Source organism: Ceratosolen solmsi, unplaced genomic scaffold, assembly GCF_000503995.2.
Source record: "Ceratosolen solmsi marchali unplaced genomic scaffold, CerSol_1.0 scaffold6, whole genome shotgun sequence".
NCBI classification, from domain to species: Eukaryota; Metazoa; Arthropoda; class Insecta; order Hymenoptera; family Agaonidae; genus Ceratosolen; species Ceratosolen solmsi.
This window is the reverse complement of record NW_011948414.1, coordinates 13,882,230-13,909,613: the sequence shown is the minus strand read 5'-3', so window position 1 is coordinate 13,909,613 and position 27,384 is coordinate 13,882,230. Positions and strand designations below refer to the sequence as shown.

General features: G+C 20.5%; 1 protein-coding gene across 1 annotated transcript; it reads right to left on the bottom strand.

Annotated features, from left to right (window-relative positions):
• Positions 1–614: 614 nt before the first annotated feature.
• LOC105368175 (phospholipase B1, membrane-associated) lies at positions 615–25,053 on the bottom strand. Its single transcript, XM_011507125.1, has 9 exons — positions 24,556–25,053; positions 22,270–22,379; positions 20,582–20,786; positions 20,282–20,458; positions 18,082–18,241; positions 17,323–17,485; positions 16,773–16,924; positions 14,910–15,087; positions 615–694 (listed from the first exon to the last, which is right to left on the bottom strand). Exons 1-9 carry the CDS (start codon positions 24,673–24,675, stop codon positions 634–636), a joined length of 1,326 nt encoding a protein of 441 aa, XP_011505427.1. The 5' UTR covers positions 24,676–25,053; the 3' UTR covers positions 615–633.
• Between the last annotated feature and the right edge of the window lie 2,331 nt (positions 25,054–27,384).

Genomic DNA, 27,384 nt, shown 5'->3' with positions numbered 1-27,384 from the left:
TAAATTACAAGTATTAATTTCCTTGTTTTCAAATATAGATTTAATTGCACATGCAGACAGCAGAAGTTAATTCGGTCTTATTTTCTATACGTAGCATAGGCTTTATTATACTAAAATAATGAGGCTGAATATTTTATATAAATTTTTAAATATATTGTAACAAATTATACAGAAAAAGAAGTTATGGGATAAATAAATGATACAAGTACAATCAAGTAGTAATTTCGATACCGATTTTATTTTCAAATACATATAAAGCATGCGACAAAGGATAAAATGCTCTTTTTCCTTTATGCAGAGCTTATTATCTTTCTAACGCAACAATACACTTTTATTATGTAGTAATAAAGTCCATAAAGACATATAAGACACTAAGTACACATGGCTGGCATTTCATTTACTTAAAAAAATAAAATAATCAATTTTTAACAAGTCCAACATAGCTGGGCGAGTTCCCCACCTTTTGGTTAAACATGTTCAATCGACCTTTCTAACCTTCATTAGGATCTTTTCTATGAACTTAAAACGAAGGAAGTGCCAAAAAATCTTTTGAAATTATATCTTCTATTATAATAATAAACATGTGCAACAGTAATTAATATTTTAATACTCACATTATAATTTACGCTTTTGTTAATACGAGTACTCCATATAACCTTGCAATAGTAATCTCATCTCCGATGCAGCACACGATCTTAAAATGAAATGAAATTATATATTATTTTATTATGTGTTTTTTATGATAATTCAATCTGCGTATATGTATATTATTATCATTATAATTTGAGACACACGTTGTTCTTAATTTTAGCCAATCACTTTTTATACACGACTTTTAGTTTTAGGTAAATACAATATTTATATCTTCATTGATTTAACTATCTTTAATTGGAGAGAATTTCTTTTACTTTGTGCTTACTTTGTACATTGAAATTAAACAGTAATTTCTGCTACTAAAAAACTTTCGCTTTCCACTGATTTTCTTTAGCCAACTGTGATGTTTAAAATTTGTCCTTACTTCATCCGAGTTATTCAACTAGTACAAATTTCGTAATTAATATTAATTTTATAAAGATGTATTTAGTAAACATTTACGGCAATTATATGTTTAATATCCATTCTATTTTTATTGATGTGTGCAATCTTTAAGTATGAAGATATATCGACGAAATTATCATTTTATTAGAAAAAAATTAATATTTATTTTTTTCCTATCTTATTGAATTTGTTATATGTTAATTTTAATAATATCCTTTCAAAATTATTTTAAATCGTTCTAAACTTCCAAATCGTGCAATATCTTCTAAGTTTTTATTTTATATTCAAAGAATGACATGGTTTGATTTTTATTATGTACGTGGCTTTGTAATCAGTGTACGTCATTCTAATTTTCTAAATTTCTAATTTTTTATTTTTTACAATTAAATTCCCAAAAAAGCAAATTCAGATGACTTATAATATTATTATTTTTTAATTCTGCGCCTGTTTTTTATTTAATGTCTTTTTTTCTTTCTTTTTTATAGGATAAACAATATAATTTGTGGAAATTGGCGCGTTAGTTTCATAATATCATTTAAGCTTATTCTTACTAATTCACCAATATTCATTATAAGCTAATATTAATACTTATTAAAAATGTCTGTAAGGTTTTTTGTCGTCTGGGTTGCAAAACTTTTGTAGTAAATTATTTCTTCTTGTATTCTCATTTCAAAGATGTTCCATTACGAGAACTAACATAATCCTCCCATATAATTTAATTGAACAGTTAATTCTTCGCGTTATTTAAAAATTATATAAAAATTATATCGTAGACATTCGTCACCAAGATTAATGACAAGTAATATTCCTATTAAAATATTGAAGACGCGTCGTTTTTCTTATCTTTTGTCATATAAATTTAATATATACAATTGATTATTCTTTTTGATAATTATTTATAGTTTTTATAGTTTTTATAGTATTTATAGTTTGATAGTTGTGTAACCATGGATAATTAAAAAATGTTCATATTGCATATTCATACACTGCACATATAGGAATTGTCATCAATTTAAATTTAGTATAACTTCCGTAATACCGTGACAAAATTTCAATACCATTCAAAATTTACCATTCAAAAAAATATTCTGTCCAAAAAAACTCCATAATTCTTAATTATAGCTTATCAGTGTATCTTTTTCTAGATATTACACACACTGATTTCTCCTGATGATATAGGAACGTATTAAATTCTCATTATTCATGATATCTTCCTATTAATTATATGTAATATTTAACATTTTCTTCTACTACCTATTTTATTTTTACAGTTATTGCAAAACATCTTATTATTTCGCATCAGAAATGGTAATTATAATGGTACTTGAAAAAAGTATTAAAGAATAAATAACCTATTGTATTCGTCTATACATATATACACAGTCATTAATAATAGCGATAGCTTCTTTTAACTTCTCAATTTTATTTAAACACACTTCTGTAATATATTAAAAATCCTTGATATCATAATATAAAATATAAATTTCTTTTATTTACATTTTTGTCTTATATATAGTGATTGCATTGATAACATTTTTTATATTCCTTGTACTTCTCATATAGAGAATTGAATAATTATATGTATAGTGTAAATATATAGCGTATATTATTTATATAGTATATTATTAATATAGTTAATGTTATTTTATTCACTAAATTCTAAGTAGTATTAATAAAATTATGGAATTGTAACATCAATAATATATAAATATTATTAATAATATATATTTATCGCTATGATCGAAAGCAATTGAAACATTAGATATAATCAAATTCACAAAATGTAAATTTATAAAAATATGAGTATCGATGTGATACGATAAGGACAAGAGTAGTTTTTTGTATTCGTTTCCTACAAAAACCTTATACTTAGTATAACACATGCTATATTTTACGAGATAATTAAGTATTCAGTAAACGAAAGTCAACGAGATATATACATGATAAATATAACTACAAACGAAACGAAAGGCTTTCAATGAAAAAAAATTTATGATATAAAATACAGATACAAATATACATACGTACTGAATGAAAATAATATAGTGAGTCATAGGTGCAAAAAATATATATAAATATAAAATAATGTGTAATATAAAGATAGGTAAATATAAAAAATGATAGAATACTTTTATAAATAACTATTTTTTGTATACTCTTAATTATTAATATGATTCACTTTAATTATATTGTTTATTACCACTACATAAGCGAATAAAATAATTGATTCATATTTTCTAATATTGTCTATTATTATTTTTCATAAAAATAAATTCAAATTATCAATAAATATATTATTAAAATGAAAATCATATAAATATTTTAATATCCTTTATCCTCAATCCTTTTATTATAATTATTGTAAAAGTACTAAAAAATTTTTTTTATTTTTTTACAAACAAATTTTTAATAATAATAATATGATTCTAAATTAAGTTTCATAACAAAACAATAATGAATTCGATATCATTTGTCAACATTATTCCTATTAACATATTTATATACTTTGATTTAGTGATAATAAAAAGTTATCTTTTAATGTAAACATTTCTTATATACTTCATAAGAATTTATTTAAAAATAAAATTAAATATTCAGTCTGCTTATATAACATTAACACAGATTAATTACGTCAGCTAATTATTCTCTCTCTCTCTTTCTCTCTCTCTCTGTCACTAGAAGCATTTATTTATACAAATTTTAACAAATTCAAAGCAAATTTTGAATTAATTATGTAATAAACGAAAACATATATACGTATATTATAAAATAAAACAAATAGTTTTAAATTTTTGCTTACTATACATTAAAAATATATTTTTATTGTCACAGGTACTTTGTCTTATAAATAATAAAAAAATATAATAAATTGATAAAAAATAATAAAATATTAAAAAATAGTAAAAAGAATGCCATATAATTACGTATACTTTATAATTCGTTGATGCATTTTATTTCTACACTAAACTTCGAACGAAACGAAGATGAGCCGATAAAACCATTACGTTGAAATTGTGCTTGCTTCTACATAATAGTTTCATCACGTGATCAAGAATTATTTATAAGCGAAATACTCACAAACGAACAGTCATTTTCGAATAAGAAGCCAGATTCGACGCGTGAGTTAACAGATAAGCTTAAAAGTATTTGCTCGCCAATCGTAAAGATTTCTAACATACAGTTTAAATCAAGTATCGACATGTATACGAATCCATTCAATCGCAAGCATAGTACGATTCGTCAAGTGTTAGATCATATCCTTGATTCAAGTAAAAAGCCAATGATCCGACGTTCAGAAAGCGTCTCAAGCTCAAGCAGTAACAATTTAAAGGGCAGTGTAAACTATGTTATTAACAATCGGAAAATTCTACAGTGGAGGCGGAAATGAACAGTTTATAGATTTCAACTTCAGTTATTCTTCATATGATTAAGAAGATTAATCAACATTATGAATTTTAAACTCAAGAATCAATCACAACGTAAAATATCAAATTAAACTTGAACGTGATGGAAAAAAGTGAAAAATATAAACAAATACTATTCCATTTTTATATTGTTATACAAAAATTACATGTTTCGATTTGTAAGAAAAAATTATTGCATATTTTCATCTTCTATTTTTGTGAAGATTGATAAAATGACAGTCATTGTATGAAACATATCTCAAATCAACACTGCTACTAAATATGCCTTCAAAAAATGAAAAAGCATATTTTACTTATTAAACATCATTATTTTTTATGCATCGTACAATTAGCATTACTTTATGTTTATTAAAAAAATTGTATTACTTTATACAATGTAACTAGTCAAGATGACAGTATTAGCTATATATCATATATAATAGTTAAATGATAAAAATCATTATTTATTTTTTATACACTATATCTCTTATTTATTGAATTTAAATGAAATATAAATTATATTCCAAACTTCGGTTAATTATGGTGTATGTACTATTTTGATTCAATAGAATTAATTTACAATATGTTCTTATAAATTAATAGATATTTTTTCTATTGGTATTTTTCTTATTCTCAAAACCTCTAAACTTTTTCCTTCTTTATTATTAAACGAATATAAAAATTTTTTTTAAATATTCAATCGTAAAAAAGGCTTTAATTGTAGTTATTAAATAGTCTAGATGTAACTATACACATGAAAATATATACATGATAATATTAACTTTTTCAAAATTTTTAAAGTTTTTATGTAAAAATTTTTTTAACAATATTTTATGCATATAAAGTAGCTTAGAACTAAATTTTTTAATATAAACAGTTAAAATTGAGTAAATGTAAATGAAGTGTATATTATTATTTAAAATGTTAACTATTTTTTAATAGAAACAATTACAATTGAATAAACTTCAATGAAATACATTTTTTCAATTAAAAAAATATATATTATCATTAACGATCAATGGTCATTGGATATGATATAGAAAGTTTTAAATATAAATTACAGTTTAATTTATTCAATTATAACCTGATTTTTAGTATTTTAGAAAGTATTCAATTTTATAATTTTAATTAAGAAGACGTGAATATAAAATTACAAAATTATATTCGTATTTTTTACTGATCAATATTTATTTCATACTGTTTTTAAAAAATGGTATGGTAGGTATAACTGTAATCAAATTTACAGTTTTCTTTTATTCTTTTTAAATATATAAGTAAATAAATCCATTGTCTGAATTTATGAAATTAAATATTATGATAATAGAATATTTAATAAGAAGGGAATATGAAAATAGTAAATAAAATAATATAATTTGTTTGCTGAGTTCATCTAATATATATATATTTATCAGCTAAACTGAACAGTTTTATAACTATTCTATAACAGTATTCTTATTTTTACTTTTTTTTTACATTCACGCGCATTCTCTATTCTATAGATTAGTAAATGTATCATTTACTTATATCTTTATGTTTATTTATCATCCATTTTTGTTGCTTCTTTGTATATATTGTTTTCTAAGAAGATACTCAATACCATTAAAATATTCCATCCACGTATAGCAAGCAGAGCATCTATTTTATTCTATTAATAGAATTGAAATATATACGTAGTAAACTCTACAAAGCTGACTCGTATAATGTCAATAATAAAATTTAAATAATAAAATTTTAATAATAAGTCTGATAAGAATATATAGATTGTGGCATTATATAAGCTATGGAAATGGATTTTTAATTAAGCCAATATATAATTTTTATATATATAAAATTTTATCAACTTAACTATGCCTATATATAAATATTTTTATTTTATATAAGAATTATTATTTTAAATTGAGAAAACATTGTTATAGATATACATAATTAAAAATTATTGTTAATAGATAAATTAATAACAAAGAACTGTGTGTAATTATCCACTATTATGATTTGATATAACATCGTTTGTATTATATACTACATTGAGCACATAAAAACTTAAATAATGATATTATCTTATACAAAATTATGAAATAAAGTTAATTTTACGCAATTAATTCTAACATTAATAATTTACTCTTCTATACAATGCTTCCAATATTAGTATGCAAATCTCAGTTTATAATCTAAGTCTAATTTATAAGTCTTTTCTGACAAAACACATTATGGTTGAATTTTAGTTATTACATTATCAAGTTTTAATGCAATTTAATAAACTAGCAAGATTAATTATAATTACATCAAGGTCAATGTGTTGATGCATTAAAGTGCAATCTTATATAATTACTTAGTATAATGAATCTGTTAAAAGTGGTAGTATATTTACATTGAATTTATTCAAATTTATTTTATGATCAAAAGTGTAACATTATAATTATTTGAATATATAATATATTTAATACATAATTATTTAAATAGTATATTATAATTTATAGTTTTTTATTCTCTATATTTAAGAGACTGAAACTCGATTTAATATTTTAATGAATTTAAGGTATTGTTATTATTTGATTTTTTTAAATAATAAACGTATTTTTAAGGTATATTAATAGTAGGCGGAAAATAAATTTGTTCAATTTCTATCAATACAAATAAAAATTAATGACAAGTCAGTAAATAGTTGTTTTTATTTTTTAATTTGTTACAGTATTAGTATTCATTATTATTATTGTCATTATTATTATTTGTTGTTAGTGTTAGTGTTATTGTTATCATTTGATTGTATTAAATTATAAAAATATTTTATATTTAATTAATTATATTTAATATTTTTTAATAAAAATTTTGAATACAAAGATAAACATTTAAACAGTTTTCAATCAATAACTAAATATTGCAGATAAGAGTACATGAAAAAAAGATCAAAAAATGGGCGAATGACATTTCCAAGTATTTTATCAAAGTATTAAAAAAATAATTAAAAGTAATATTAGGATGGTTAAAAATTAAATTTTCTATTTTCATGATTAAATTTAACTAGTATTTTGTATTAAATTCAAAATGTAAAGGAAAAATAATAAGCATTATATTACAAATTAGAATTCCGAATAAAATATTCAAGATAATATGCATAATCAATTTAGACTTTTACAACCAAATTTTCGATATAGCTATAATAAAGGAATTAAAAATTTAAGTATTCTTATAAAAAACAGTATATTTTTAAAATTATAATTATCTATTTTAGACCCATATAATATACTTTATCTTCCATATTCGTTTTTAATTATTTATTCCTCATAGCATAATATTTTACATGTTCCATTTTTTATACGCGTTTGTTACAATGTCGTTATCCGAATGACTTTTGCTTCTGAACGTATCTATTCATTTAAAATAGTCAACAATTTTATCTTTATTAAACATATAACTAAGAATGCAATGAGTTATGGCCTTTAAGTGATTTACCAATATTCAAGCTTTAATAATTTCGTATGTCGCAGAATTATTTTTAATTTTTAATTGGCAATACTTTGAATAACTATTCATATCTATGCTCTTGCTAAATCTCATTATGTAAAATAATTGGTACTATATAGTTATTAATAATTTTCAGAACTATTAGATTTTATAAAACTGTTTATTAAAAAAAGAATAAATACTGTTGTAATAATAATCAACATTAGAATTTTAATATTTTATATTTTGTAATATAAAATTATTTTTTAGAATGTTTCTATTACTAACATATTGCAAATAAATATAAACATTTAAAACATCTTTTTATATAAAATATATGTTTTATATTTATGATTTAAGAGTAATATAACTAATTCAAGATTTTACTTAAAATAAAAATTAAAAATTTGCAAATTTTTATTTCACAAATTGTATTTTTGAAAAATCATACTCATAATTTATTGTATAAATGGCAAATTATACGCGTTGTTATACATTAAATAATTGAAAGCACAAGAAAAAAATCAATGAATATCAAAAGTGATAACGAAATTTTCGCCATTTTGATTCCTTTATAGAAATATATAATTACTTAAATGTTTTTAATTACAAATATATAAGCTGTTCTGTAAAACATATCAAATATATTCTCAATATTTTAATAGTAATAATAATAAATATTATGAAACAAAAATTCGTTAATTCTTGAAAAGGATTTAAAAATATAATTATTATATTAATTGCTAATTTGCATGTATTTAAAAATACTTTTTAATTTATTTATATATAATTATTTGGTATATTTAAAAATATATTATTAATATATTGTAATTTATATTATATAATTTTGAATATAGTTTTATATAATTATTTTTCACAATTAAAATCTAATATTTGAATATTTGTAATACTCCAAAGTAGTATAATTTAGAGTAGAACAAATATTAGAAAATTAAAATAAATTTTTTTAATAAAAAAAATTTCAAGTAAAATATAACTAAAATTGCGAAAATAAGTATATATATTTATTATTATTTTATTAATACTAAATAATAGAAATTTGAAATAAAGCGTATACTTTTTTATAAAATAGAAAAAATATATAAAATATTTATTAAAGTGATAAGTTAAGCTGCTGGTTTTAATTGATTCTTTAAACTTCAGCATATATACAAGGTCAGTTTGTATGTAATCAATTATGTGTATCGCAAAATGGTTTATCTAGAACTGATATTATTTCCAGAAATGAAATTTTTTAGCAAAGATATCAATTTATTAGTAAATTTTGAAAGCTATACTGATTACATAAGTAAACTGATGATACGTTATAAATTTGAATATGCACAATTTAAATAAACTGAAAAATCATCTAAGATTTGAAGATTTATGAGAAGCACCTATGATCTATTGAAACGAGGTGTAACAAGTTAATAATCGTTCCCGCATTTTGTATCCAATCGTGAATATGGTCTTACACTCAAGCAAATGCTTAATCTATGAATAGGTATTACGAAATTTATTTCTTGTATGAGCAATTTGTTGTTTGTTATTATGAACGATTTGTAAATTTATTCATTAATTATAATGAGTAAAACGTAAACTAAAAATATAACGACTAAATTAAAATATTTTATGCCTATATATTTACTAATAAAATAAACCATTGAATAACTAAGTAATGAATATTATACATTATTAAATTATATATTATTAATTAATTATATAAATGCATATATTAAATTTCTTCAAAATTCTTTTCTATAAATATTTTACATCAATTATAATAATGATATTTCACACCACTATAATTCTGTAGATTATAAAATCACGGTTAAAAATAATAAAAGTAGTACTAATTTTAAAATTCAACAATTTTATTAATTTTGTATAGCAGATTTTATATACATAATTTGATTACTATGTGGTTCCTTACTATATTCTGTGTAATATAAGCTATATTATCTGTAATTTTAGAAAGTAATTTGACAAATACTTAATAAACTAATTAATACAAAATAATAAGAAGTATGACATAATATAATGTTATATGAAGACGAATAAACATATTATTAATATAACTTTTATTATATCTAAATATCTCTAAATATAATTAATATCTGATATATATTATATTGTTGTTATTTTTCAACATAATTTTAAACGTAGAGAATATATCTATATATCTATCTTGTTTCGTCTTATACTTACATCTATGATATATATTTGATATTTATTTTATTAATTATTTTGAACATTATATATTTCTATAATTAATATGCGTACATTATAAACAAACATAAAATCATTTAGCAATACTAACAGACGTTAAAACACTGATTATATAATCATATTCTACAAACTCAAGTACGTATAAATATAATTATTTTATAGATAATATAGAAGAGGGAAAATAAATACTTTTCATCACCACTGCTGTTGCACGTAGTAAATACGTATAATAATTAAAAGAAACTTTAATATTAATTCAAGCTGGTAAAAACTATTTTTTACAAAATAAATTTTGGAAAAACTAATGTTATTTAATAAGTAATTTTTATATTTAAAATTATTTTTAAATTATATTAATAATTTTTAATTATTTATATTTTTTAAGATAACTTCGAATAATTTATGACATAATGTACAAATAAAATTATTTGGTCTAGTATTAATAACAAATTTAATCTATAAAAAAATATAAGTAATACTAAACATAATTATACATACTTTATAACTTCGAAGTTCTTCAAAATTAATATATATAAATTTAATACTCACTTCAAAACAATTAATTTTATAAACCATGATTTAAATTTTATACAATTTAAGTTTTTCACAATTTTTTTTTATCTAATTTTATTAATAAATATAAAATAAATTTAATCAAATATATTTTAATGTAACTTTAGTTTGAAATAATGTTTTTAATGACTACTGATGTGATTATTAAACTATGATTGTGCAAAAATTAAATTAAAAATATTGGTAAAGTTATATAAAAGTATAGATAAGGTCTTGAAACATGATGAATTATTAATTAAATCTCAAAAAGAAAAACAATATTTTAATACCATATGTCATATTATAACAAAAATGAGAAGTTTGCTTCTAATCTGATCAAAAATAAGTTTTTACCGATAATATCAAAGTATAGTTAGATTTCTATAAAATGTAAAATTAAATTGTTATAATCTATGATTCTTAATAAACAAAATATTGATAATTATATTCATTAGAAGATTTTTTTATTCGAAAAATTTAAAAAATAACTCTGTCTATTATTTAATATAATAATAAATATTCTGTAGATTGTATTAATAATAAAAAACTAAATAAGTCATAAAGTTTAATTTATTATATTTTTGTGTTTTACAATTCAATTATGTTGTGTAATGACAAAAACTATATTTTTCATTATGACATTGTATTGATATTATATAATATTAATGGTTGTGTTATGACATTTATCTATTTTGAAATAGCAGTTAATGAATTAAAATTATAATTGTAAATTTGAATTCACTCAACTTTATTATAAATTCATTGCTCAAAAAAGAAATTTATTTAAAAAAGTAATTATATATATAATTTCTTATTATTTATAACCCAAATAAATATAAACTTACTAACAATTATAAAATAATATAAAATAAGTCATCATTTTAATACATTTAATTTATTGGCATTTTGAAAAACAATAATACACATAAATATATATGTAGTGGTTGCTATACATATATTTATAGAAATTGGTAGTACAACGGAAAATAAAAAAAATTTCTATTCATGATAATAATATCCTTAAAATATTAATTAATATATAGTAAGCAAAATGTACGATAATATGAGAATGAATATGGCCGATTTAAAATAAAATAATATTTTATATTTACTCAATAATGATTTTATAATTAGAATATACTTATTAAATAAAGAAACAAGTGTGAGTCAATATATATCTTATGAAAAAAAGCGAATGAAAATTTTATTTACTGATTAAAACTTAATAATAAAATATTTAAGGGCAATCAAATATCATTCGTTTAGATAATATTGGCTTAAACAAACTTTATGTACACTAAAGTTTTGCAATAGAATCATCATGATTGTAAAAAAATTGATAGCTACAACAAGTCTGTTTTAAAACATTAGTTTTTTTAATTTAAATAATTATTTCATAAATATTTATAAATAATTTGTATATAAATATTAATATTCCTATAATATTTTATATATTTTAAATTTAATCTAGCAGTAAAAATGAGTGTGACTCATAAGTAATTTTATTTCTAAAATAAATATAAAAATTTGATATACATCAAACTATCAAAAAAAATTTGAAATCAAATTAATTTATAATTCAAATTTATGTAAATAAAATTGTTTATTACAATATGCTATATTCAATGCCTATAATACCAATATTATCTCGATACCTATACTCATACATCTTTTTAAAAGATTTATTAGATAATACGCATTGTTAAATACATCTCTATTTTTATTATATATTGATACTTATAAAGTTATAAAGAAAATTTGAATGAAATAATATGCTAGTATGATAACTAATATAATACTAATATAATAAAAATATATTTTTAGTTCACCGAAAATGTTTTTAGTTCTACTTTTAATATATTCTTAGTTTATAATTACTTAATATATTTATAATACTTAATTTCTATCAAATTATTATAAATCCAATTAAATCTTTTAGTCGATACATTTGCTTAAATAATCTAATTTAGTTTTAAAATATCATTTTATTTATGCAATCATAAAATTTCTGTCATTCAATTATATCGAATACGTCATTCAATATTTTGTGTAGTTTGTAGAAAGGTTATAAAGAAAAAATAATGATTTGCTTAAATAAAGCAGAACATACACATTTGATGTACATATTACCTCTACATATATAGTAAAATTATTACTTATAAAAATTGTGTATGAAAAATTATTTTATTTAATACAAATTAATTTTTATTAAAATTTTTATTAAAAATTTTCTTCAGCAAATTAAAAATTTCTCTTAAATTAGATATAGATAAAAAATTCAAATGATGTTATTTAGTTCATAAAATTATTTGTTAATATTAAAATATTTCCATAAACCAGTTTAGCTGACAAATTAAATTATTTAAAATATGTAATTATTAATTAAATTATATAAAATAATCAATTAATATATTATTTATTAAAATTGATATTATTATTTTATTTAAATTTCATATACTTTGCCATCTATAATTTTCTTATTACGCATAATACTTTTAATTAATTAGTATAGAATTTTGATTAATCATTTTTATCGTATAGATAAAAATAAATTGATATTGAATATAAATATAAATTAATGATTTATAATCATAATAAAAAATTACTCCTGCATAAAAATTAATTTAAAAAATATATTCTAAATCTGAATATATTAATAAATAATATATGTTAATATTAAAATTTATTAATGATTAATATGTTCGTAATATCGTAATATCGTAATTTGTTAATTATCACCAAATTAGTGTTATGATAAAATAGAAGAGGAAATGTTTTATACCAATGAAATTGTTTCCTTATTCTTGATTATTTTTCTAGTTATTATTTTAGATTTCGTCGTATTCTATATTTGTAATTATATATTTGTACATGTAATATATATGTACATAAAGTATTATTTTTAAACATGTTTTTATTTCATATTAAAAATTTTAAAGATAAAATTTATTTATTTTTATAATATAATAATATTAATTTAATAATAACATAAAAAACTAAAAATGTTAAAATACATATATACGAATAATTCATTTATTGAATTTTACAATTTTATGAAAACATGATTAAATATATTATTTTCTTATAAATTCTAAAAATTATTATAAATAAATATTTTTTAATTCATTGATTTATCATTACATATATTAAAATACATATTTTATATCATTTCATACAATACATATATTTGATCACAATTTAAACAAATTTAGTTATTAAATAAAAACATGTATTTTCTAATTATAGAGCATAAACTTCATATCAATCACGTAGTAAGAATAACATACAAAGTACCTCTAATTACTTTTCAAGTTTTAGTAAATAATATGATATATAATAAATGGCATTATATTACAGTCTAAACAATATTTAAAAATAACTATAAACTTATAAAATTATTTTAATGTACATACCTTAATTTTTTTTGTTATAAAATGTATTAAAAAATATTTTTAATTAATTTAAAAATTAATATCTAAATATTTTGAATTAGCTATACGTGCATATAAATTAATTGTAAAACTATTATTTATCATAAATTGACGTTGTAAATGAAATAATATAAAAATATTCATTTTCAACCAAAAGTAAATTTCAATCAATTATATTTTAATTATAAAAATAATGATATTTGGGCTCTATATGAAATGACTTAGGATCGATTAATTATAATCTTCTTTTACAATTGAATCTGTAAAATTGTTTTTTTTAATTTTTCATAATTATTAAAGAGTAAATGCAGAAAATAGTAAAATTATATAAAATTTCTTAATAATATTTAAAAATATTTACTTTGCATTTATTTATATTAATTATTTATATTAATTTTAATCCATTATACATACAGAGACACTAAAAATATATATAACTGTACTTGTAGTGTACAACCATATGAATACAAATAACTGATATATAATCGTAATTAAATTTTGTATATATTAATAACTTAATTTAATAATATATAAAAAAAAATTAATGCTCATTAATAAAATGAGATAAAATCAATATATTTGTATATGGAATACACGAAAAGCTAATGTATTGCGAAGTGTATAAACTTTGACGTAAAGTAAAAAACATTAAAAGTCAGTTATTTGATCCATGATTCAAAAATAGCAGAAGTAAATCCATAAAAAATCATCAAACAAAAATAATCCCAGGTCAATAAAAAGAAAGTTGTAAGTATACAATAAACTCAAAATTATACGAATCCTTGTCTGTTTCTTCTATTATTATCTTAATCACCTTACTGGACTCATGCCCTCTTGGCTTCCAGTACGTAGAAAATTTCTTGAATTGATATTGGTAAAAATGTAAGGAGCATGTCTGCTTGGGCACAAAAATCTTTCGAAAATGTGTGATAATCCCTGTTTTGTTTTATTACCAACGGGCTCTAACATGTTATTCCACAAAAGATTAGCACCTGGTAGAAAAAACATACATATTTTTTGTATTCATCAATTTTCATAGATTAAGTTAAATCCACATCGACATGTAAACAAACACATGTTTCACGAAGTGTATTTTATGTAGACTAAGATAGTAATAATTAAGCCTTTATCATTATACTGAAGCATGTATAAATTAATTTTCTAGATCACAGAGATCAGATAGAAGGAATTTTGAAAATTATTTGAATTTTTTGCATATTGTTTTCATTATTGGAATTTACGAAATGTAAATTATTATATTCTTCACTTTAGACATAAATTTGGTTACACTTTATTATTGTAGTTACTTTTTACAATATACTCAGCATAGATAAAATCTCTGATATAGAATATATGATAAAAAGAATTATACGTGATTCAGCTAAAGTACTTTTATATAATCATATGTAAAATTTTTATATAGAACACTTTCTATTTTAAGTTATTTGATTTTTGTATTATATACTATTAAAGGATTACATTTTTTATTTAATATTAATTAATTATAACTCCCATTTAAAAATAATACTAATAAAAATAGAAAGTAACTTAATGAATTCGACAACACTTTAGAATTATAAAAGCTTAAAATACTAAAATACTAAAATTTACTACTTTATAACCATTTAATATTTTATCTTATAATTTTTATGTTTCGATTATAATTCTAAAAATTCTTTACTTAAAAAAATATTAATATATTATAATTACAATTTGTATATTCTTCTAATTTAAACATTAAAAAATTGGATTTTTATATTTGAATTATATAAGTTTCTATTTAAAAGAAGTGATTTATGTAAATGAAAATAAATTAATTGTTCTTAAAAGATAATTTAAATTTTACAATTATCGTATATTTTCCATATATTATTTAGGTTTATTTAAACATCTACTGTTATAAAATTATATGTTAAAAAATATTATATTATTTTTAAAAAAAACAAGTATCAGCATAGAAATATTTGAATAAAATTTCTTCTGAATTAAATAGAAATTTCATTTTCGAAATTAATAACAAGAACTATTTAATGGAATAATTAATAAATAGATAGCAAATAATTAACAAATAATTAGTGAATAATAATGATAAATCATATATAAAATATATTACAATTTCATAAGATGCATTTATCTCATAAATATTCTGACTTATTAAATTATAAATATTACAAAAATATAAACATTATATTTATGTATGGACATTTAATCTTTTATAGAATTTCATATTTTATACATAAATATTAAAATATTTAATTCTAGATTCCTTAAAATAAATACGAAATATAAATAAATTTGCTTGATGATAATCAATACTAAAATTATTATCTCATGGATCACTAGATTAACTACTGTGCACCATGTTTATATTATTGTATGAAACTATCTAATAATATAATAATAAATAATTTAAAATTATAATTGAAAGTTTTCAATTTAATTAAAATAGTATTATATATTTTCTAACCAGTACAAATAAAATTTATATCATATATTTTATAATATTTAATTCATTTAAATATTCCTGTGAACTTATGTTTATTTACACTTTATTTTGATAATAAACCATTGTATAATAAACCATTGTATAATAAAACATATAAATGTTCAATATAAAAATGGATAATTAATTGTTAGTTTGATAGATAAAAATGTCTCAATAAGAGAATAAACTTACCATGTGCATGTCCTTTTTGACTAAAATGAAAGCAGTCGTATGTAACTAAATTTGCATCTATCATTGGTGCAAATCTGGGATTTGCGTTGGGAGCATTAAACAGTTTTATAAATGGTTGCAATACGACTGTAAAATCATCAGACATGTCGTATCTACAATTTGCAAAGGGAAATATTAGTGCAATATAAGAACTGAACAAAATTTTATTAAATATCCATTGAATTATATATTTACGAGATTGCATTACGAGATTACAAGTTTATTTTGATTAATTTAAGTTAAAAGTATGTCATTTTCTCGAATACCCTACAATTATTTATAGTTGTATTAATGTACTAAATGTAATAATTAATAAGTTAATGATATAATAATACAATTAGCTACATTTATATAATAAATTATTATAATGTAACTTAAAATAATAATATTAAATATTGTATACATTTCTAATGAATTGTGATACGAAGTTAAATTAAAATTAACTACCAATTTTTTATAATAAGAATTCTTTTATATTTATTAAATATATTAACGATATATTTTCAATTACCTTCCAGAATTTATTAAATCTTCAGCTGCTTGTTGGTACATATGAGACATTTTGGATGCTGCAATATCCGCTCCACTTCCTCGATGCATGCAAGCACAGTAAAGAGGATGCAAAATGCTACACATTACACTACGCATTGGCAAACGTAGTGATATAGTTACATCTACAATTAGGTATAACTTATATTATAAATTTGCAACGGATTAGAAATGTTATAAACACAATTATAATCACAATTACAATCATTTATGTAAATATTTTAATACGTTTTGAACTTATTATAATATATAAAATTAGAACACAGTATTTAAATAAAATTATAAAATATTTTCAAAATAAATAATATATTACTTTGTATTAAGCAACTTAAGCAAATGTTTGTTTACAAATATAACAAGCATTTCTATGCAACATATGTTAAATAATTATTTGAAATTTATATAAACCATAATTATTAAAAAAGTACGTAGGATATTAAATTAGAAAAAAATAAATAATTACTCTTTATATATTAATTATAGAATTATTTTATAAATTTAAAATACAGTATCTTTTAGTACTAATGTACAATAAATTTGAACATTTGGAATTCAAAATTATTTTTATATATTCTGAGAAGTTTGTAATATAATATTTACTATATTATGATGAATTTTAAAATGTAAAACAAAATAAAATAAAAATTCTTATGTTCTTTGTTGGATAAAATTTTTAAATAAAACTATTCGTATATGTATATATATATATATATATATATACCGATGGCTGGAATTAAATTAATGATAGTACGAGGTAAAGCTATCCTTAAAAAATCCAAAGTCCTTCGTAAATGAAGCATATATCGAATAGGCGAAAATTCTGTTGGATTATAACACTGTGCTGAGCAAACATCATTGGCACCGAAAAAGATTGTAATCATCTGTAATATTATTAGTGTATAATTAAATATTATTTATAATTGACGTGAATTGATATAGATATTAAAATAAGTATTAAGAAACTTCAAGATTAATTAAAAAATATAATTTTATTTGGTGCATAAGGAAAGTAATCATAACATCTGTAAATATATAAATAAAAGAGACAATTCTAATGATTTTGCGTTGAGATCTGAGGTTAAAACATTACGAAAATTAAAGCATAAATCTATTTCTGCAACTGTTTGAATATATATTGCCTATACAAAAAGGAAACGGTAGAGAAAAAAATCATTAAAATAAAAAGTAGTCTGTACATAAACCAGAACATAATCACCTTTCTTATAAAAAGGTAGTAAATAACATAAAATATATTCAGTAAATCATCCATTATATCTTAGACCAAGTTATGTTACTCTTATAAGTTTTTAAATTTAAGACTAATATAAAGTATTTAGCAGTGCTAGGGAAAAATTATTCCGACACATAGATGCAGTGTAAAAAGAATTCTCATCGATCGAAGATACTGAAGTGCATAAAGTTTCCGTTGCAAATCTACATGATATAGCAAATTAATAGCAAGAGATAAGAAGTCTGATCGAATATATTTTAATTCAAACCATTTAATAATAAATGCTGTAATAGTTTCCTACAGTTGTAATTGGTATTTCCTTTTATGTTCTACGAAAATATTGTAATATTGTCGTAGTACAAAAAGTTGTAGTAAAGAAGTAATACTTGTGATTATTATTCATTTAATATAGTAAGCTACTAAACATGTACTACAAAAATCTAAAAATTTGTAAGAACATATAAAAGATCTTTTAATTATTTAATTTTAAACAGACTAACATTAATTTTTCAAATAACAAAATTCTTTGTATTTTTGTTAAGAACAACATCGAGTCGTCTAAATAAAAGACTCAATATAAAATGAATCAGATTAAATGTGATATATTGGAGAGCGATAAACTATTTATTTATACATATAAAGAGAGATAAACAATATTGACATATAAATCTGTCCATATAAACTACATTCTCATATTTATCAATTTTCTATTTCTCTGTAACACCTTTCTTAGAATCTAATATCATTTTTCACTCTAAGCAACAAAAGTAACTCTTAATAAGTTAATTGATTTCATTTAAAAAAGAATAACCAAGTAAAATTTGATTATTGTATATAGTATGATTTCAGTAGCTTTACTCATGCAAATTAAGTACCCATTTCAATATTATGAAGTTAAAAATATATTGTTCGATAAAAATTTATTGTGATTTAAATATTTAGTAATTATTTAAATTGTAATAATTACAATTATTAAAACAATTATAATTAGATTATAAAAACAATTATAAGTTTTTAATATTGTATTTATTTGCCACCAAAAAGAATACTATTATGTTGATTTTTCTAAAAAGGAAATAATTAGAACGTATTAATTAAACTTGTCTAGAATTTCAATCAATCATAATATACAATCAATGACACCAAAAGAAAAATATAATTAAATACATTGATAAATTCAAGTTGTAAAAAATATCTGTGTGCAGATACTTGTAACAAAATAATATTATTAAACATATTAAATACATATACAAAACAATTTTATGTTAATATTTTCAAACATGATCAGAGCCATTACGTATAAGAATTATAGAAAATGTAGAGTGTATACTAGTTTATGATACTAACCAAGTGTTTATAAGAATAGATGAGCGATACTACTTCCAATAGATAGAACAGGGTATACTTATAAAAAATTAGACTGCAATCTTATTTTATTATGTTATTATTGTATTATTTTAGTATTAATAATTTACGGTATATTAAGACAATAAAGCAGTGATCAAATAAATAAACTAGTAAATATCATGTGAAATAAGACAAAAAATAAAAACTGGAACCTTGATACCGTATATTGATAATTATCTATATATTTCTTTAATTCTAATAGTTATTATTAATAATTACTATTAAAGCATATAAATTTAAATAATAGAAAAAATCAATGGAATTTTTATTGAAAATTATGTACCTTCCAATGTTTATGAATATCAATAGCTCTATTACTCCTTATCCTTTGCACAAGAATCCTTGCTTGATATAATGCATCCTCTGCTGCTGCTACAGGATAAGCTATATTTAATTTTGCTTTATGTGATATGAACTCTCCAGTACCTGTTGAGTATCCTGTCAATCTTGGATTATACTCCTAGTAAATATTTATAAATTATATTTGGTTTCATATGGTTTACGATTAAAAACTTCCTTGAACTATAATACTATAAAAGTGTTCAAAACAACAAGTAGAACATACATAATTATTTATTATTACCTTGAGAAGATTCGGAATAGTTAAATATTTTCTCCAATCATCTTGACCACCGACACACCAACTAACTCCTCGTGCCTCTATAAAAGTTCCAATAGCATATTCTTCTAGTGCTCCACTTGCAGCCACTAAAGAATCTCCTAATCCCCCGATAACATCGATGTCCCCTGGCCTTAATCGGTGAACACTTGTTGGTGGCACTGCTGATCTATTGTATAAATTTTTATATATTTCAAGTGTAAATTTTAATGCAGATAGTTCATAGTAATTACTACAAATTAAAAAATGCATAAATACAAATAAATATAATTTTATCATGAGACATTAAAATACTAAATTCAAAAGACATATTATTAATTTCCTTTTAAAAGAAAATCTACCATATTTGATAAATAGAAAGATCGGAAAGTATATAACCAGTGATAAGTAAAGTACAATCTTATTTGTATCCAGACATTACGAAATATCTTCTTACATAGCTTATTCTGATACTGAATTGAAATCACTAAAGGTATTAAATCGAAACTGTAGATAAAATTTTTTTGATGCATTATCCTTTTAAACAATTCAATTATTTATTAAACTAGATATACTTCAAACTCAACTTGCTAAAATATACTGTTAAGAAAAATGAAATATTTATTATTGTATTCTACTAATTGGTAGTCAATTGAGATAACTGAGTGAAAGAATATAAAACTGCTTTTTAAATATTCCAAACGACTGCATAATGGATACATTATAATATTACATACTATACTATTAATAGTTAAAGTGTGCTCTTTTAATTTAGATAATAAACAATAAGAATATTGTAGATCCGTTAAAAATTTTTTTAATTCTTTTAAGATTTCTGCAAATGGATAAAAACAAGAAATTAATAAACATAATTTTAAAACATTTAAGTTCTATTTTATTACAAAATTACTGTTTTTTCCAAGAGATAAAATTTTATTGTATTTAGCTTTTGTGAATAATAAGTTCAACAGACTTCAGAATTTTCTAACTGATATTAATTACTAATAACTTCATATCATTTCTAAACGACATTAAATAAAAAGGTGAGAAAATAAAGGGTAATGAAATATTATTGCCACCATATATTTATATAATTTCAATTTAACGAATCAACAAAAATATTTTTTTACGCCGTACAGCTGTTAGATATTGAAAATGTTTACCATTACTCATCAAAACAATTCTTTTAAATGAGCTTTATTAATATCAAATTCATTTGTATTCAGTTCCTCAAATATTCACATACATATTTAATATAACTTTTATAAAAAAAATTGTATTTTGGTTGTAAACATTATCATTCATTGAAAATACTAAATTCTTAAAAATTCTATATCTATTGCTTAACATGATTTTATAAATATTAGCTCAAATATTATTCAAGAATTTTATACAGACATTTATTTTTTAATGAAAATCATCAGATTTTTTAAACTTCGTTAAATGAAAATTATTGTATGCATTTATTTTAATTAAGTTATAAATTTTCAACGTAAAATTAATTTTTTATACATATTTCATTTTTCACAAATTCTTAATTCGCATAGATTGTTGAGGCCATTGTAAATAAATGATCACTTGTTTATTTTATTGAAATAAACAATATTCTAAATAAATCTTATTCAAAATTAATTTTTCAATTGATTTTTTAGAAATTAATGATTGAAACATACCTACTATACTGAAGATCGCAAGGAAACGCAACATGTGGTGGCACTATTTGTTGTCTTCTTGTAGCAAATTCTAATCTGGGATAGAAGGCACCTTCGAAATCCAGAGCATTCTGAAATTGAGTGAAAATTTATACATATATATTTAAGTATATAAAATTATAAAAATTCAATTTATTCATAATAAAGTTTAACTTTTAAGTTTGTACTATTCATTATTTATATGAAAAAAGTAGAATTAAAAAGTATATAAATAAAATCTTTATATCGTAAATTCTAAAATAAATTATCAAGAATTTGTATGAATTTATTTGGCTGTAATTTATTATTATTTCTAAAAATGTATTACATAATAATATTATATTCAATGGTATTAGAAATGAATTATTATTATTATTATTATTATTAATATATATAATTGCTTATATTAATTGATTAAATAAATTGTCATATAATTGAGATATATAACAATTATGCAAATATTTTTTCATTTACTTTAAATAAAATCTTATTATTAAATTGAAATCAATACTTCAATTCAATTATTGTATTTAAAATAATACTTTTATTTAACAAAAAAATTATTTATATTTTGATAAGTGAAGGGTGTAAATTCTTCTTAAATATCATTATTTCTAAAATTTATATGACACAGGTTAAACAATTATAAATCTTCTCTTCATATATCCATATGCATATATAAACTTTATTCATTATTTTTGGAATAAATCAAGAATAGTATGTTTGCTAGAGTAACTGAGGTCACAGGAGAATGCTTTCACCACAGTCATCATTATTATAAATGGACTGGGACAAATATAAAGATAGCTTTCTGTTCTTTGGTATGCATAATAGAACTGAATTAAATATTCAAAAAAAAATTTGTATCGATGACGATACAAAGGTATTACAGATCATCAAAGATTACTACAAACCAAAAAGAGAAATGCCACTTGGGTATTACATAAATGTATAATTAAATAAATAATTATTGAACCTAATTAATGACACAACGCTAGTTCGTATTATTTTTTTTCAGATAAATAATCATAATATATTCATCTATTAAAAAGTAACTGAAAATTTACATATTAGACAGTATTTTACATAAGGTATTTTATGAAAAAAATTTATAAAGTGTTATTCTGTAGTATAAATAAAAGTAAATCCTTCATGTTATGTATATAAGAAATGTCGTGTATTAAATACGAGGACAGTTGTATATAATAATGATGTATAATAATTAAATAATACTAATGTTTAATAGTAAAATAATAACAATGTATAATAATAATATAATAAAAATAATTTATAACAATAGAATAAAAATAATGTATAATAATGAAATAATAATAACGGCAACTTAATTACTAATATATTAAGTAAATCATGACCTAATGCATTATAATGATGAACTTCAATTTTTAAAATACGTGCCAAAAATAAATAAATATATTTTGTGCATATTGAAAAATATAAAGTTAATTATAGTTTATAAATTATTTGTATATTATTCTTCCTGATATTATTTATATAATTTATTTATTAGATTATTAATATATTAGATTAATGATTACATAGTTTTTATCAAATATGAATTATAAATATATAGGAAATCAAATTTTTTTAATAAGATAATCCAAATTATATTTAAGTATAAGATTAGAATACACAATTTTTATCAATACAAGTTAAATAATTTAAATATTTTATTTTAAAATTAAAATAAAGAAAGATTATATATTTGAATGTTAAGTATTTGGACATTTAGATTTTATACAACTATAAAATTATCAATTCTAGCATAAAAAATAAAAATACTTTTTATTAGTAATAATTCTAATTTAAGATAAAAATATATTGAAACAAAAGAAGATTAATGTTAAATAATCATCATCACATTTGAACTAAAACTTTTTTTAATTAAGTAAACTAAATAAAATATTATTAAAAAATAAATGATATCAATTTCTAGATTAGAACAAATATATTTCTTTTTAAATAAACTTTTCAAAATATGTTAAAGTATTCAAAATATGTGATTTCATACTCAAAAACACTTTTTTTTTTTTTATTTAAATCTGTATCTATAATAGACTTAATATTTAAATATTACTAAACGTAGTATCTAAATTTTTACTGAAATAATTTGTCGACTCTATAATTTCTATTACGTTCAATTATAGAATTTATACTATCAACTATTTCTGATTCTGTATAAAATATTCTGAAACATGTGTTAAAATTGTTACTATAAACTGCGAGTATTATTCTCATAAAAGTTCTTACCTTACCCGATTGAAAAAATGAAAGTATCATCTGAGCAAATGAAGTTGCCTGCACTGAATTTGTCCACAGCAAAACGAATACAAAGGTTAAACAAAACCAATATAGTCCCTGAATCTGCATATTAAGATGTGTGTAGCCAATGTGAAATTTTGATATCAAGTAATTTTTGTCCTCTTTGTTTTTACTTAGAATTCTTCTGGTGCCTCAAAATGAAAGCATCGTATTTTTCAATATTATTCAATATAAACTCGACACTTCACACTTTATATTTTTTATAAAGAGAAAAATCCACACTGTAAAGAATGAAGCAAGAACCTCATTAAATACTTTTGGCTCTATGCGTGCCTTTTCTTGGAGGTGTGCGACCAAGGAAGAAAGTCGGGAGCTGTTGTAACATTTGTAATGCGTGCTTCATTACGAGTTTCGTATACAAAACATAATATTAAGACAAAGTGTCCTATAATAAATATAAGTATACTTGTTTCCGATTTTGTATAATCTTTAGTGAAAAAATTAGCGACATATTATCACAATTTCATGCTTAATGCATTAAAATAAATTCAAATAAAAAATAATTTTTAATTTCAAATTTTTGCCATTCAAAGCTTTTCATCTATACACCATCAAATTGATAAGAATAGTTTTTGAACATTTTAATTTATTTAATCTTATTGATTTATATAGTAAGAATAAAAAATAAAAAATTTTGTCAACCTTTATTATGCATGCTTATGCATTAATATTTACATATATATATTGTATTTCGATCATTGCGCTTATCATTTATTTAATAAATGACATACTGCACTTATTTTTTCTTCAATTAAAATGATTAAAATCTATAATTAATTAATAGACAATAAATTTCTTATTAGTTTTAATTAAATAACGTTACAGATTAAGAAAAATATTATTTTGTTTTTTATGTGCAGCTTTACATATAATAAATAAGTAAAAATAGTCATTGTACTAAAATATTAATATTTATAAAACGGTAATTGAAATTATTTAGTATCCAATGTATTTTATCAATTTCATATAAAGAATAAAAATTTAACAAATAGTTTACTATAAACAAACAACTTCGCTCCAAAGCACACCACAATACATTTTAAAATGCATTTTCAGAAAATTTTGAAAACTAAAATGTTCATTAATTAGATTTTGTTTTCTTCAATCAAATAATACAATACGTGAAAAAGCAAAATATACAAACAAGGGAATAGTTTCATTGTTTAAACATTTTATATTTTACATAATATGAGTAGTAATTTCATATTTTTATAGTAAAAACTTAAATAAAAAACTTTATAATGATAAATATTATCTATGTTACAAAATAGAAAGTAGTTAGTTTTTATAGTATAATAATTAAAGAATCTTATCATAAAAATTACTTTATAAAGATTTCATTTTTAAAATGCTATATGTTTGGGTATTTACAAACAATTGATTGTATCCTTAAATTAAGTTCTTTAGTATTATCATAACTTTTCAAATAATCATATCTTATGAAATGATATTTAAATTTTTAAATATATTTTTAGTTCAATAAATGAAGTCGGTAAATTCAAAGTATAAAATTAATTTAATATTTAATATTTAGTAGCTGGAAGTTTGAAACTATAAATATACTCCTTAACGAATTCATTATTTATATTAAAATATTTAAGTACCTATATTGTATTCCAATTTATTATAATACATATACGTACACACACATATATATGTAAATATTTAATAAGATTTGAGATACACTTACGAGCCTCATATTTCAATATTGAACAAACTTGAAAATTATTAGTAATCTCAGTGAAAAGGGTATACTGGAAATAAAAATGAATTGAACCAAAAGGTGTTGATGATAATCATTTAACATGCGTGTCACGGTCGCAATTGTTAAATTCTTACCCACGCTCGGCTTTTGTTGCTGCACTTTCTCGATGGCCGCTGAGACTTTCGAAATAAACTATAAGAGACTAATTATATTAACAGAGAACAAATAGAAGTATAAGTACTTCAGGCTTTAAAGACACTTGGTATTATGTTTGATTTGAAACTTCAAATAATTAATGAACGGTTGTGAACAGCGCTATGGTAAATCGCGCTATAATTCCAAGCGACAACAACATGATGCGTCAGTGATCGTTCGCGAAAACATCCATCCTCCAATGACAGACCTTTCGCTAACTTGTATGCTAGACTCTATCTCGTATAAGTTTTCGTATGCCTCGCAAGTTCTCAATAGCGTATATGAATAAGTGTTAAAAAAAAACAAAAAAATTACGGCTCGCTAACGTATTCCACGGAAACGACATTACATTAAAAATCCTTCCACGAATGAGTCAATTTTTTACTTTGTCAGATTATTAATACGGTATTTTATTTATAAGAAATAAATTTTAATCAAATATTATTTTGAAAATATTATTTTTTTTTTTAAAGAAGCAATTTTATTTAGTAATTAATTACAATTGCACAGTTATAATTAAGATAATTATTATATTCATTTTAGTATATCTGAAACTTATTTAATTAATTTTTTTATATTCATTTTACTATATTCTAATCTTTTTTCCATTAACTTTAAAAGATCTAAATAATTTTTTATTGTGTACTATATTTATTAATCGTGATAAATTATAATTATTTATTAGAATAACTATAAGTAAGGATATTCCTTTTATACTGTTAATTCAATTTTATTATAAATCTAATTTTAAATATCCTGTTACAATGAATACTTTAATAATAGTATAATTATTATTTGAATAATATATGTGTACGTACGGACATCCATGCGAACGGGGGGGGGGGGGTATTACTTTA